The 14,866-nt window shown below is 34.2% G+C and overlaps 1 protein-coding gene across 1 annotated transcript; it reads right to left on the bottom strand.

Moving 5' to 3' along the window:
* Positions 1-1,564: 1,564 nt before the first annotated feature.
* On the bottom strand, positions 1,565-14,557 carry Egm (acyl-CoA dehydrogenase family member enigma). Its single transcript, XM_090118195.1, has 9 exons — positions 13,761-14,557; positions 13,047-13,208; positions 12,209-12,352; positions 11,273-11,423; positions 10,508-10,659; positions 9,108-9,223; positions 6,896-7,053; positions 3,364-3,435; positions 1,565-2,467 (listed from the first exon to the last, which is right to left on the bottom strand). The coding sequence occupies exons 1-9, from the start codon at positions 14,425-14,427 to the stop codon at positions 2,254-2,256; spliced, it is 1,836 nt and encodes a 611-aa protein (XP_089974321.1). The 5' UTR covers positions 14,428-14,557; the 3' UTR covers positions 1,565-2,253.
* Between the last annotated feature and the right edge of the window lie 309 nt (positions 14,558-14,866).

Here is a 14,866-nt window from a genome sequence, read left to right as displayed (position 1 = left end):
ACTATATTTTTATTCTATGTTCCACTTGTGCTTCAAAATATAGTTGACTATCTATTTAGTTTTTTCTAAATGTCTGAGTATGACTTATGAACACTGTTGTTATAGAATAATTTATTTTAGAGTATGCAATAAAAAATATACGAGAACAATGTGTGTCTTATTTAATAATCATCACTATCCTATACTATATGCACTATCTATCCCTTAACCGAGTAGCATTCATAACAATACAGTTGATCTGCTGTGATTAAGCATAATATTATACACATATACATGACTTTGTTGTATACTTCATCATCATTACATAGTATAAAACAAAGTCGCCTTCTCTGTCCCTTTGTATGCTTAAATCTTTAAAACTACGCAACGGATTTTGATGCGGTTTTTTTTTAATAGATAGAGTGATTCAAGAGGAAGGTTTTAGTATTTATTTTATTAGGTTTTAGACAAAGCTGGCGAAGCCGCGGGCGGTAAGCTAGTAATATTATAAATGCGAAAGTATGTGAGGATGGATGTTATTTTTTCACGCAAATACTACTGAACCGATTACAATGAAATTTGGTATCTGAAGACTCAGAATAAGACGCTATTTTTTATCCCGGAAATCCCACAGGAACGGAACTAAGCGGTCTTTCTTTGAAAACGAAAGCGAAGCCGCGTTGTTCTGCCCTATTGCCCCTTTTTGTGTTTTGTCTCGATAAGAACCTTCCTTGTGCATTAACAAAAACAATATGTATTTTCTTTCTTTCTAGTATAGCATTAGTTATTTACTACTAAAATCACATTATTGGTTTTACACATGCGGTCTAGCGGTCCGCCCCTGCTTCGCCCGTGGTACCTACATGTTTAAACTATCCTATCTCTCAAGTTGGATCGAACTGCACATGATGTGCGAATTTTATTATAATCGGTTAAGTGGTTTAGGAGTCCATTGAGGACAAACATTTAACACGAGATTTATATATATTAAGATAAAAAATAAAGCAAAGCAGCATCAGATACAAGACTAAGGTCCAGGACATAACTCTGAAGATAAGAAGGCAAAAGTGGAAATGGGCGGGGCACATGATCAGGGGTAAAGAAAAATGGAGCAAAATTACTACACAGTGGTACCCAAGAGAAGGAAAGAGAAAGAGAGGGAGACCCCAAAAAAGATGGGATGACGACATTAGACAGGTAGCGGGTACAACCTGGGGTAGAGTGGCCTTAGTGAGACCCGAATGGAAGAGATTGGAGGAGGCCTTTGCCAACTGGCAAACGGACACGCAAAAATGGGTCAAACCGAGCATATATAGCTACATACATATGTAAAGTCCGAACAAAGGCTAATAATAAATAATAAATAATAAATAATAAGATAATTGGTGGAAAAGCACCCTTACACTGAGCAACATATTTGGATTCTGTTTACTGTTTAATGTTTATGATTCCCGGTTTTACAACAAAAGTTTATTTTTAAACAATGTCGTAGGTAAGGTAAAAAATAAAACAAAATAAACGTTTAAAATTATTTATTAAAACAAATTATGTACAACTTAACATTAATAATTTATATAACTACTTTACTACATTTTTATCGAATTAAATATTTCAGTGAGGAAATATATTTATTATTTACCCAATTGCGCAAAAAGGGAAATGTTTTTCGATTGTTTCTTTATATCTCCTGGCTTAGTAAATATTTATAATCTAAAGGTTCTGGATTTGATTTCCAATGAAATTTAAAATATTTTTATTTGGTAAAATTATTTAGACCATGTCTTCCATATTTTTTTAAGTAAAAATAAACAATATTACTTATATTACAAACAAATTGAATATTATATTTTTGAATGGTATATGTAACTTAATAATCGGTATATTATCGAATATTTTTGAAACAAATAATCCAAACTGTCTGTCTGTCTGTCTGTTACTCAATCACGCCTTAACTACTAAACCAATTTGCATGAAATTTGGTGTAGAGATATTTTGATACTCGAGAAAGGACATAGGATATGTTTTATCCCGGAAATCCCACGGGAACGGGAACTATGCGGATTTTTCTTTGACTGCGCGGGCGATGTCGCGGGTGGAAAGCTAGTAATACATATTTGAAAAAAGATGGTCAATTTTTTATTATGTTATACATAAGTATGCTTCGAACCTTTTATGACTAATAAATAAAAAACTATATTTGTAACTGAAAATCTTTTTCGAAATACAATATTTTGAACCCCCCATTTTTATATCCCCTCTCTTTACTACCAAAATCTACCAAAACACCCTAGCCGTGGGTTTTTCTACCACAATATCCGTGGTTTCTACCATTTTCTTGCCGAATTGCACTTTAAAATGGTCTAAATTTAAATATTCCCCATCTACGATATCATTTAACAACTTTTTCGTCCTGTCTTTGCTCGCTTCCACGAAACAGGCCGCTAGCTTCATTTCGGTCTCTGCATTTCTTACGCCTATGCAATACGACCTGAAACAAGGAATAAATACTTTAATATTTTATTTAAAAAATAGAAAAATGTTTTTCGGACATTGTCCATTTATTCAATATTAAAAAAAAATGTGTGCGTGTACTAGTGTACACACGTAAGAAGTGAAACTTCTTTATGACCTTATTTTTCAAAAAATAATTTACTATATGCAACTTGACAGAAATACGTCGAATCACGCGTGGTAGGGATAAGAAAAAGTTGGCGCGTAACGGAAAAATGTCACGCGTAACGAAAAAATGTTACACTAAATTTTTTTCCGACGCCGATAAAGAAGTTTCACTTCAAAAATAGACTTTTCTAAACTGAAAACTACTTGAATAAGAACTCATGAGATTATTGTATTGTCACCGATCCTTGATAAGTGTACAAGTTTGAATTAAATCTGTCCGTTTAAAGTGGGTCAAAATCGAGTCCAAAGGAGTCGGTTACATACAAAAACAAAAACTAGTAAAAGCGTGTGAATGAAAAAGCTGTGCCACGCAGTTTTACCCGCATTGTTACTCCTGTTGGTCTTAGCGTGATGATATAATATAGCCTAGCCTTCCTCGATAATCAAACACCGAAATAATTTTTCAAATCGGACCAGTAGTTCCTGAGATTAGCGCGTTCAAACAAACTAACTCTTCAGCTTTATAATATTAAATGAAGTATAGCTTAGTATTAGTAAATATTTGCCAAAATCAGTTCCTAATGCCGAGAAGTTTGTAGAAATAAACACTAAGACTAATTATAAAAAAACTTTAACTATATCTTGCTCATTTATTACACTTATAATAATCAACTAAACAAAATGCATTTACTGTTAAGTCAAAGTTACATCAACATCAGTCAATCCATTCTGTAGATACAAACGGACAAACAAACTAAAACTCACCTAGAAGCCCTGCCGAGCACAGCTGTCATTGCCAATATTTCTGTTGCCGCTTGCGCCAATCTGGATAATTCTCTGTAATGAGAAATTATAAAATATAATAAATATATTATTCAAAATGAATGAAATAAATAAAAACATTTATTTATCTCTCTCACAAGGGTCATTACTAGGGCCCGGATAAATATGTATTAAAATTTTCGACATATGTTAATAATATAAAATGGACTGAAAAAACTAAAATATGGAAAAAAACTAGATTTCCGCCCGCGGCTTCGCCCGAGTTTTCAAAGGAAAACCCGCATAGTTCCTGTTCCCGTGGGATTTCCGGGATAAAACCTATCCTATGTGTTAATCCAAGTTACCCTCTATATGTGTGCTAAATTTCATTGTAATCGGTTCAGTAGTTTTTACGTGAAAGAGTAACAAACATCCATACATCCATACATCCTTACAAACTTTCGCCTTTATAATATATATTAGATAAAATGGACTGAAAAAACTAAAATATGGAAAAAATATGTACAATAAAAAGTAACAATATTTAAAGCTTTTGTTTATTGAAAAAAAATAAAAAATAACAATTATAATCAACTTCCGATTCACTAACATTTGAATTGCAGTAAATAATCACATGTTTTTTTTTTAAATATTCCACACAGCAAGCTGTTAATTTTTTTAGGATATGAAATCCTTTGTTTTTTTCTATGACGTAACTAAATTTTTGAATAGCAACTTCAACAACGGGTCCTTCCGATTCAGAAATCTTCTTTTCTATATTTTGGATAATCTTCAAATTTTCTTAATGAATCAATGAATTAACGAACCAAATAATTAGTGAAAAAATTTTTTTTTTTTTTTTTTTTTTTTTTTTTTTTTTTTTTTTTTTCATCTGCAATCAGCGGTTTTCGCTATAAGCGGATGTGTTGTCAGGCAAAGTTTGGCATGTAGAGCGAGCCCTCCAGTGAGGACAACTGCTCTTCAAGTAAAAAAGCTAGATTACATCTTTTCTTTTAAGACGTTTGTGGTAGGACCTTTTTATCAGTTGGCTAGCTAGTTTGTTGGGATGTTTCTCCAGTCTAGCAACATAAGATTTTGTATGCGTGTTAATTTCATCTTTTATGGAGCATATGTTAGTGTGGCTTTGAATTTCAGCATTAGTAGTAAACCAGGGGGCATTGCTGAGAGTTCGCAGTATAGTATTTTGCTGTCGTTGCAGTAGCGAGATCGATGAATTACTGGCACTACCCCATAGTTGAATGCCGTATGTCCATATAGGTTTAATTACACTTTTGTATATCAGTAGTTTGTTGTCCAGTGACAGGCGACTTTTCCGGCCCAGTATCCAGTACAAGCTGCGGTAGCGAATGTTTATTTCTTCTCTTTTTGCTTTGATGTGGTGGTTCCAGGTCAAACGTCGATCCAAGTGTAGCCCGAGGTAGCGGACTCTGTCAGTGTGTGGTAGTGTAGAATCTTTAAGCTTTACAGGCGGGCAATCTTCTTTTCGAAGCGTAAAGGTGACGTGTACCGATTTTGAGGAGCTCGCTTTAATTTTCCACCTCTCCATCCAGTCCGTGATCGCGTTGAGACCTTTTTGTAAAGTTTTTGATGCAATTGCCGGATCCTTACTACTTGCTAGTATTGCTGTGTCATCAGCGAATGTTGCTGTAGTAACGTTTTCAGTAAGCGGTAAGTCAGCTGTAAAAAGTGTGTATAGTACTGGTCCAAGCACTGAACCTTGTGGCACACCTGCTCTGATGTTGTAGATGTTTGATGTCTTTCCACTTTCCAGAATTTGAAAGCGACGTTCACTAAGATAGGATTTTATAAGTGGATAAAAGCTGTGAGGTAGATTTTGCCTTAATTTGTATAGCAAACCTTCGTGCCACACTTTGTCAAAAGCTTGCTGGATATCCAAAAACACCGATGAACAGTATTCCTTTTCTTCTAGTGACTTCCGGACTCTTTCAACTACTCTATGAACCTGTTCAATAGTGGAATGTTCCTGTCTGAAGCCAAATTGATGATCTGGAATAGCATTGTTCACTGCGAGGCAGGTAAGCATTCTGGATAACAAAATCTTTTCGAATACTTTAGACAGTATCGGTAATAGGCTAATGGGTCTATATGATGATACCTCATAAACCGGTTTGCCAGGCTTATGTATCATCTGAATGTTTGATAATTTCCAGAGATTAGGAAAATGTTGAACCCTTATAATTCCATTATAAAGGATGGTCAGGAATACTATAACCTTACGGGGCATCTGCTTTAAAATTTCCTTGGTTATAAGATCTATACCAGGCGCTTTTTTATCTTTAAGATCTTTTATCTTCCTCCATACTTCGGCGGTGGTTACTGGTTTTGGTGGGAGAGACATTTGCATATCCTCTTTAAGGGCATTAATGATTTCATCGTCGTGTCCAGTGAATGTCTCTTTGTTGGGACGGAAAACTTTTTCTAGATGTTCGGCAAAGCAGGTTGCTTTTTCCTCTGGTGTCCTCGCCCAGCCTTGCGTTCCTTTTATTGGTGGTTTAGCATTCTGTGGACGATCATAATTTTTTGTAAACTTCCAGAGCGAGTAATTCGTCGAGGCATTTGCAGTCAGCGATTGGAGTTGTGTTTCGAGAGTTTTATTTCGCCAATTATGAAGCATATCTTTCAGTTTTCTTGCCTCTCTGTTGAATTTTGTTTTATCTGTACTCAATCTGCTGTCGTGCCAGATGCGCCTTGCTCTTCTTTTATTTACTATAGCCCTTTTTATATCGCGAGGATAATTATCAGGTATTTTTAAAGTCCTGCTTTCCAGAGTGTTTAGGATACAGGCTTTTTGAATAAGCGATGTTACATATTTTGTGGATTCTTCTATGTCATCGGGTGTCTTCAGGGAAACTTTTAGGTCAATATTATTATTCAGATATTCTCTAACGGAATCCCAATCTGTTGATTTATTATGAAGTGTCTTTATGTTTTCTTCTTCTATTAGTAGGGTGCTAGCTGTTAGTAGAACTGGAGTGTGATCAGAAGAACCATCGTAGCAAGATTCTATTTTAAAGTAATATGTTGACATACCCTTTGTAATGAAAAAGTCGAGTAGATCCGGGATTTTATTCTTATCTGAAGGCCAATACGTTGGCTCGCAAGTAGTAATGACACGCATGTTATTATTGTCAAAAATGTCATGTATTGAAAAAAATAACGATTGCACTTCAATCGGGTTGAATGAACGAATGACTGTGTAAACAAATGAACGTATCGTCATACAAAAAAGCAAAATAACCTCTTTCTTTTGATACAATATTATAGAGTTGGAGGAGAAGAGAACGAAAGATCGAATATATGGAAGAAGGAATGAACTAACGGTCTAAATAATAAACGAACGAATTCAATATTGAATGAATGACTGACTCACGTATAAGTAGTACTATAGTAGCCACTTCTAGACTCTGTCTCGGAAACGAATCTTTTTCTTTTAACACAATATTCTAGATTATCTTTGTGAATGAATGAACGAACGAATGAATGAATAACTCACGTATAAGCAGTAGCCACTTCTAGCCCATGTCTCGCTAACATAGTTTCACAAACAAATCTCATTCTTTTGACGCAATACTCCAAATTATCAGACCCCGGCTTTAGGGTCGGATGTAGATGTTCAGCCAAGTGTAGGTCTAGCTTTGGATTGTCGGATTCCTGGAAAAAACGTTTTAAAATATAAATATAGTGCTTTGGGGGAATTTCGGATGAGGGATAATTTCAGAAAATTGTGAATACCACTTTAGAGCATCGCTTTATCATAAGTATCGTGAAGGAAGGGCATGAAGATATAAGGTTTAATATTATTAGTATACATATTTGCTTAATCTATCGATAGTTACGTATTAATTTAACATATAGATACGTATAAATTTATAAAGAATAGAAAAAATTCGATCACGAGGCGGGACTCGAACCCGCATCCTTCGCGCCATTCCGGGGCGGATGCCTGACCAACTCAGCCACTCGTGACCCGCCCGAGTGATCGAATTTATTCTATTCTTTCAGTTTTATGTGTCTGAAGGGACACACCGCGCGCCATCTATTGAGATCATTAACAACCATTTCATCATATAGATACGTATTTACCCCGTGGCCGGAATTACCCCAATGCACCTTACATAAACATAAAAAAATATACCGGCCGAATTGATAACCTCCTCCTTTTTTTTTGAAGTCGGTTAAAAAGAGTGTGTGCTGAACACACGTGACAGAAGTTAAACTTCTTTGGCAATGGTCAAAGATACCAAAATCGTCGCCTTACTCCATGACGTGACGGTATTGTCATGACGAGCGAACTTCGAGCGATTGATTTTCACTTCAATAGAAAAAAAAATGCTTGGTATTATAATATTATGTTTGTTTTAAATAATTTTGACAGACAGTCTCTTTTTAAATTTTATTTTGAACTAGCGGTCCGCCTCAGCTTCGCCCGTGGTACATATTTAGTATTTACGTTTTCTCTACATAAGAATCATGCTCGTACTTCAAGGAATATAATAAAAAATGAATTATCGAAATCGGTTCAGGCGTTCACACGTGATGCCGTGACAACGCGAAACGGGTTTCATTTTTATATACATACTATAGGTAAACCAGAATCTGATGGCAATTAGGGAAATCAAAATTTTGAGTGTGCAACCCTAGGGAAAATGGACTGAACGATTTTGATACTGCGTATTTTTATTTTGTCCTCAATATCATTAGTCACATTAAACAAGTGGATAATACTGTATTTAATAATGAGATATCCACGTAATATTATGTAGGTACTTATTACATGTATAATATACATATTATTACTTTTCTAAAGGTAATACATAATATTATGTATTTACACATACCTATATATTTTGAATATATGTATATCATTATGGCATGTGAAAATATGGATGTAATGATAATGCAGATCAAAACTTATTTACTATATTAATTAACGATTGTTTATAATTTTTTATAAAATTAAACAATAATAAAATAAAATCATGTTTATTTTCGTAAGTATTAACACATTATAAAATTGACTTGTACACCTTGGACTTGACAAATAGCCAAGAATGGAAACTCCTGTAATAAGTTTTCATAAAATTATATTATAATCAACAAACAAAATTATAGTTACCTATTTATAACATTTTTAATTTAAAGTATCAAAACGGGTAAGTCCAACTTAGCAATAAAATCTTTCACGCGCTTTAAAATTGAAAATTGTGATGTGTTTGACTCTTCTTCATCGAATGTTTTTCTATACACATTGTAAACAACACCTCTTGCTTGTGGTCGCAGCGGTTTTATCGACATTTCGAAGATTTTGAAGACAAAATCCTAAAAAATAATCATCAACACATGATCAACACAATAATTTGACAACCAATTTGATAGTTGTCAAATAAAGTTGCCACATGAAAATCTTTTATTTTTAAAATATAAATATGCCATCAGATTCTGGTAGACCTATAGCGGTCCGGCTTCGCCATGGTACATATTTCGCAATAAAAGGTAGCCTATGTTCTTTCTCAGGGTCTAAAGATTGTCTGTGCCAAATTTCATCAAAATCGGTCCCGTAGTTTGTGCGTGAAAACCATACATACATACATAGTCATACAACCCTTTCCTCTTTATGATATTGGTATAGATAGATTCAAAAATTTTTTTTACTTATACCCTCATAAATCGCAAAATTATTAATAGTTTATTTCTCTGTAACTAACCTGAGAATTATTCGCGAGTATTTTCTTAAAAACAAAGCTCGGATTGAAGAACGGATTCCGTATCTTCTTGATCTCCGTCGCCATATAATTTCCCGCGTGGTGTATGCCTTGAAGAGCTGCAAAATAATATTACAAAATAATTAAAAAATATAAAATTATAAATCCATACCAATATAATTATGAAGCTGAAGAATATGTTTGTATGTTTGAACGAGCTAATCTCAGGAACTACTACTACTACTCAGGTCCGATTTGAAAAATTCTTTCGGTGCTAGATAGCCCATTTATCGAGGAAGGCTATAGGCTATATATCATCACGCTATGACCAACTGGAGCGCAGCCATGCGGGTGAAACCGCGGAGCACAGCTAGTCTTATGATGATGGATGTATGGATGTATGGATGTTTGTTACTCTTTCACGTAAAAACTACTGAACCGATTACAATGAAATTTAGCACACATATAGAGGGTAACTTGGATTAGTAGTGGTAAGTATCACACATGGGATAGGTTTTATCCCGGAAATCCCACGGGAACGGGAACTATGCGGGTTTTCCTTTGAAAACGCAGGCGGAGCCGCGGGCGGAAATCTAGTGTTTAATAAAACAATATGGTAATAATAAAAAAATATAACAATTGTCGTCGGCATTTACCGGATAAAACCTATCCTATGTCAAGCTATCTCTGTACCAAAATTTTTCCAACTCGGTTCATTCGTTGAGGCGTGATGACTTTCCTACGATTTTAATATATTATGTATATGTTACCGGAAATGTATGAAATCAAGGCATTGTATACAAATCCTAGGAAATGTGTACAATTCCGATACCATTTAGGAAATGTATAAAATATTATTTAAAAAACTATTTAATGCATAGATATCCTAGGAAATGCATAATATTCCTCGGAATTGTTTATAATTCCAATATCGTATTAGAAAATGTGTAAAATAAATGCTTTCTGTAATAAAACACGTTGTTAATTTTTTTTTATTATAGCTCTTATTGAGACATATTCATACCGTAAAATAATAATAATATGTTCATATTAATTCTTACTGATTAACATTTCTAAAATCAACTATCTGTTAACTTTTAACGTATCAGAAAAATCTTTATTCTTATAAAATCAAATTTTCATTTAGTAAGTAAGCAGTCCCCTCGTCCCGCTCTCCCGCGTACCTTCCAATATCTTAAATGTTTTACATTTCCGATTGCTATTTAGGAAATGTATAGATATCCTAGGAAATGTGTAATGTGTAAGTATAAAATAATATATTTCACACATTTCCGTGCGATTTTAGGAATTACATACATACATTTCCTAGGAAATAAATTTCCTATTGTGTATACAATGACGGATTACATACATTTCCGGTAACATATAGATAAAAATCTCACCAATAAAAAGATTAACATCGTCCACAGTCTCCCCTCTGTACGAGAGGGATCTCATGTTCTCCAATAGTTGTAGACATTCCTTCTGTTTTTCAACACCCGGTATCGCGAGTAGATTTAGCAGTATGCCCTGTGCGTGGTGAGCTATGAAGTTTCTGTAAATAAAATCACTACATAGTATAAAGCAAATGTCGCTTTCTCTGTCCCTATGTCCCTATGTATGCTTAAATCTTTAAAACTACGCACCGGATTTTGATGCAGTTTTTTTTAATAGATAGAGTGATTCAAGAGGAAGGTTTTAGTATATAATTTATTAGGTTTTAGACAAAGCGGGCGAAGCCGCGGGCGGTAAGCTAGTTAAGTTATAAAACAGAAAAAGGGAATTAATCTCTTCATACCTACTTAATTTATTTGTTACTGACTGTAATGTGTGTCTAATAAATATGTAAATAAATACCGGAATAAGCTTTTCAATACGAGCGTTTGTAATATTAAAAAAAAAGACAGGTTGCACTCCGGGAGTGCCGGCAGAAGTGAAAACTTGATTATTAACGTTGAGCATGTTTGATATCCATCCGTCTTACGCTTTTTCGATCAGGTCACGTGTCCTGACGCGAGTTTAAGATTTTATACCCATTACAGAAAAAGTGCTCAACGCCGCTAAAGAAGTTTTCACTTCAAAAAACAACCACATTTAGCAAAAAAATCCTGTCAAAAAAAATTTTTTAAAAAAATCCTGTCAAAAAAAAAATTTTTTTTCACAATCACCTGCACATAGCCATCTCCAGTTCAGCATCAGGCTCCAGGTACCCGTCGAGCAGGCCGGCGGTGAAGTACTCCATGCTCTCTGACGCGTATGTGTGTATGAGCGCATCCCCTAACACCGAGCGTATTGTGGATAACTCGGAGAGCGGTTTGCCTGGAATATTTATATGGTAAATTGGTTAAAATCATAAAATACGGAAAAGTTAACTTTTCCTAACTTTGTCAAACTGTTTATACTTGGATGAAAATACTTTTTTTTGGTACTTATCTATACTAATATTATAAAGCTGAAGAGTTTGTTTGTTTGTTTGTTTGTTTGAACGCGCTAATCTCGGGAACTACTGGTCCGATTTGAAAAATTCTTTCGGTGTTAGAAAGCTCATTTATCGAGGAAGGCTATAGGCTATATACTATCACGCTACGACCAACGGGAGAGGAGCCACGGGGGTGAAACCGCGCGGAGCGGCTAGTATTAGTTATAATATTAATCCAAGCAGAGACAAATCTAACAAACAAAAATGACAAAATCAGTACAGTCATTCTTGAGTAATAAATGGTGTATGTAACAAAACTTTCTTATGCATAACTTTTTTTTATACGTACATAGTACGATAATTTTTACTGAAGAGTTTGTTTGATTGTTTTTTTAGCTTGAAAGTGCTAATCTCAGAAACCACAGTTTGAAAAACTATTTCGCTGTTAGATAGCCCATTTATCGAGGTAGGCTTTAGGCTATATATCATCACGCTAAGACCAACAGGAGCGGAGCCACACGGGTGAAACCGCGGAGCGCAGCTAGTATACAAATAAATTTGTATACAGATAATATAATTTTACAAAAAATAATGTTTGAAAACCTTTTCACGTTAATACATTATATTTTTCAAGTAACCTAACGTAAAAATTAACATTCTATTCATAAAAAAGAAAAATACTAACCGTTAAAAAACCTAGGTTTCACATAGTCCAAACACGATTTCATCGCCTGCAACAAACTGATCCTGCACAGTGTTGCCGTGTGCAAACGGTTCGCGCCGAGCACATTGCTCAATAGATTATCTGTCGCTTGTTGGAGCGGTGTTGCTGTAATAAAAAAAATATTATAGCTTGACCGCAGTAGCTGTGGGGCTGATAGATAGATATTTCGTTTTTTTAAATCTATTAAATCACTAGATTAAGTTTTAAACAAAGCAGGTGAAGCGTATTTATTATGTGTTATTCTGTAGCTATATCACTGCCAAGTAATATCAAAATCTGTTAATTACAAACAGTCCTTTGCTGTTGAAAATGTTTTATTAATATAAATTTATAAAGAATTTCAAATTTAACAAAAAGGTTGTTCTATCATTACAATATTGTATCGGTTGAGATAGTTATTAATTATCTCAACAGATGGTGTGTCCCTTATACATGTCGCAGGCAAATTGTAATATTTCGCCGTTTACAAAAGGCGTCTGTCACTTTACAAATGGTCTGCAAATTGTAATATGCCGAAAATTCGTAATCAGAAATTATTGGTTTGGATAAGGGGGTGGGTTAGGGTAGGTTCTTGTTTTTAAAACTACCTATTTCTGTGTAGTTTTAAATACAAGAACCTAACCTAACCCACCCCCTTATCTAAACTAAAAATTTACAAAATGCCGACGGTTTCTAAACAGCGAAATATTACAATTTGCCTGCGACATACACACCTCCCTCCATCCTTAAAAACTTTTGTGTTTACAATATCAGTAAGATACTATACAGAATACTTCACTAGAGCGCGTTAACATCTTACCATGCACATTATTAAACGTCACAAAGTTATCCTTAAATATGACACCCTCTGCCTCGGGGTGGATGAGGAACGCCATTATCCTATTATTCTCAACGATACACAGGGTAAGTAGGTACCCTGATGTGTTGGTGCATATCTTCTCTCCGTTTAAACGCCAGACACCTGAAAATTGAGATTAATATCACTAAATAGTATAAAACAAAGTCGGTCCTGGCTATCAGAGCTAGCATAGATATTATGGCGAAGCGCATTTTTTATTATCAAAATATAATCAACATTGTTCTCATTATATTATGTAAACATTATTTAGTCTTCACTTAAAAAATTGTTAAACAGTTAAACCGAAATTGTCATTATGTAAACGAACATCATTATAAACCTCAGTGGTTTTTTAAGTCACAACTGTATACTTATGTTTGTAAACCTTATTGTTTCTGATAATAAATAAATAATAAGTAAGTAAATAACATTCAAAAAAGCGCAGCGCACTACTTTTCGCGTGTGACGCTTCGATGCTCCCCGAAATAAATTGTTGTTATTTGATTTAGAATGTTATTTTAATGAGAACAATGTTGATAATAGTTTGACAATGATAAATGCGCTGCGCTGCGCTTCGCCAATAATATTAGTATAGATTATTTTCTATAATGAAGCAGCGGTAAAACTATATTAATGTCTATAATAAATCAGTAAGATGAAGTAGTCTTGATTTACCATTATCATCCAATTCAGCTGTTGATCTAAAGTCCGCTTGAGCCAGTCTTTCCGATATCCTCTCCTTAATACACAAAGTAATTGTATCATCTCCCGTTTTCAGGTCGTCAATAATGTTTATATAATCGTCTGAGCTTAAACCCAGTTTAAGTATGTTTAACCCCACCCAATGGTCACTTATTTGCTGTCCCAATTGAAGATCGTTTCCTATAAGCTCTAAATAACGCAATAGTTCTGTATAATTCGCCGCCAAACCTCCGTTAGTTAAACCGACGGTAGCCGCGTACATGTTGGCGTCTTTCATTGCATTTTTTTTGTCATCTACTGTACTTTCTGGATTGGAAAACGCTTTTTCTAACATCGACAATCTTCTTTCGAGTTCTGTGTTCTCTTCTTTGTTTAGAATTTCAGGGTATGCGAGCATTTCGCGGTTGTATTGTGACACAAATACATTTTTCATAAAAGGTTCTATTTTTACGTTTCTGCGCTCCGTGCGCTCTATCGTTTTGATGTCTTCAAAGTCGAACTTCTCTTCTTGCACTTTCGGCTGTGTGCTGCCCGCAGAATCATAGTTAAATGCTGATATTCTTAGTTTTCTAAAAAAAGTTTTCCGAATATTTTGATACGGCAGCGCAGATAATCTACATGCGATATTCATTGTGGTCATTTGTTATTTTATTCAAGCACTTGGGAGTAATGAATTGTTATTGGTTTCAAATAAGATACGTATTTATTTTCAATAATAATCACGTAATAGAACTCCACTTTTTTTAGGTTATCATGAATGTCAAACTCACGACACAGATGTCAAATGTCAAAATAAAATTCGAAACTCGTTTGGAATCTGTATAAAATCGATTTCATTTTAAAAATAATCGATACAAATATTCATAATTATAAGGTTGGTAAGTTAAAAAAACGAATAAAATATCAAGTTAATATTTTTTACAATCATTAATTACATTCACGAAGAATATAAAAAAATGCTTCTTCTTCTTTCTTTTGACTTCTATAAATATGTATATTGGAAAGGTTTTTATAAATATTATTCATACAACACATATAATAGCTTCCTATTCAAAGTTGTTTTTATGAAAATTTTGGCT

The sequence above is a fragment of the Colias eurytheme genome, chromosome 29, assembly GCF_061535395.1.
Source record: "Colias eurytheme isolate Ceu_HAF_F1 chromosome 29, ilColEury1 Martin Lab GWU primary, whole genome shotgun sequence".
In the NCBI taxonomy this organism is placed as follows: domain Eukaryota; kingdom Metazoa; phylum Arthropoda; class Insecta; order Lepidoptera; family Pieridae; genus Colias; species Colias eurytheme.
The sequence above is the reverse complement of the archived record's forward strand: the minus strand, read 5'-3'. Positions and strand labels throughout refer to the sequence as shown.

What these genes read in the sequence shown, in the direction of transcription:
- Egm (XM_090118195.1), bottom strand. Translation starts at nt 14,427, where the DNA reads ATGACCACAATGAATATCGCATGTAGATTATCTGCGCTGCCGTATCAA. An exon ending in GAAACCTAGGTTTTTTAACG is followed by an intron (nt 11,424 to 12,208) that starts GTTAGTATTTTT and finishes TAAATATTCCAG; the next exon opens with GCAAACCGCTCTCCGAGTTA. An exon ending in TACTCGCGAATAATTCTCAG is followed by an intron (nt 7,054 to 9,107) that starts GTTAGTTACAGA and finishes CGTTTTTTCCAG; the next exon opens with GAATCCGACAATCCAAAGCT.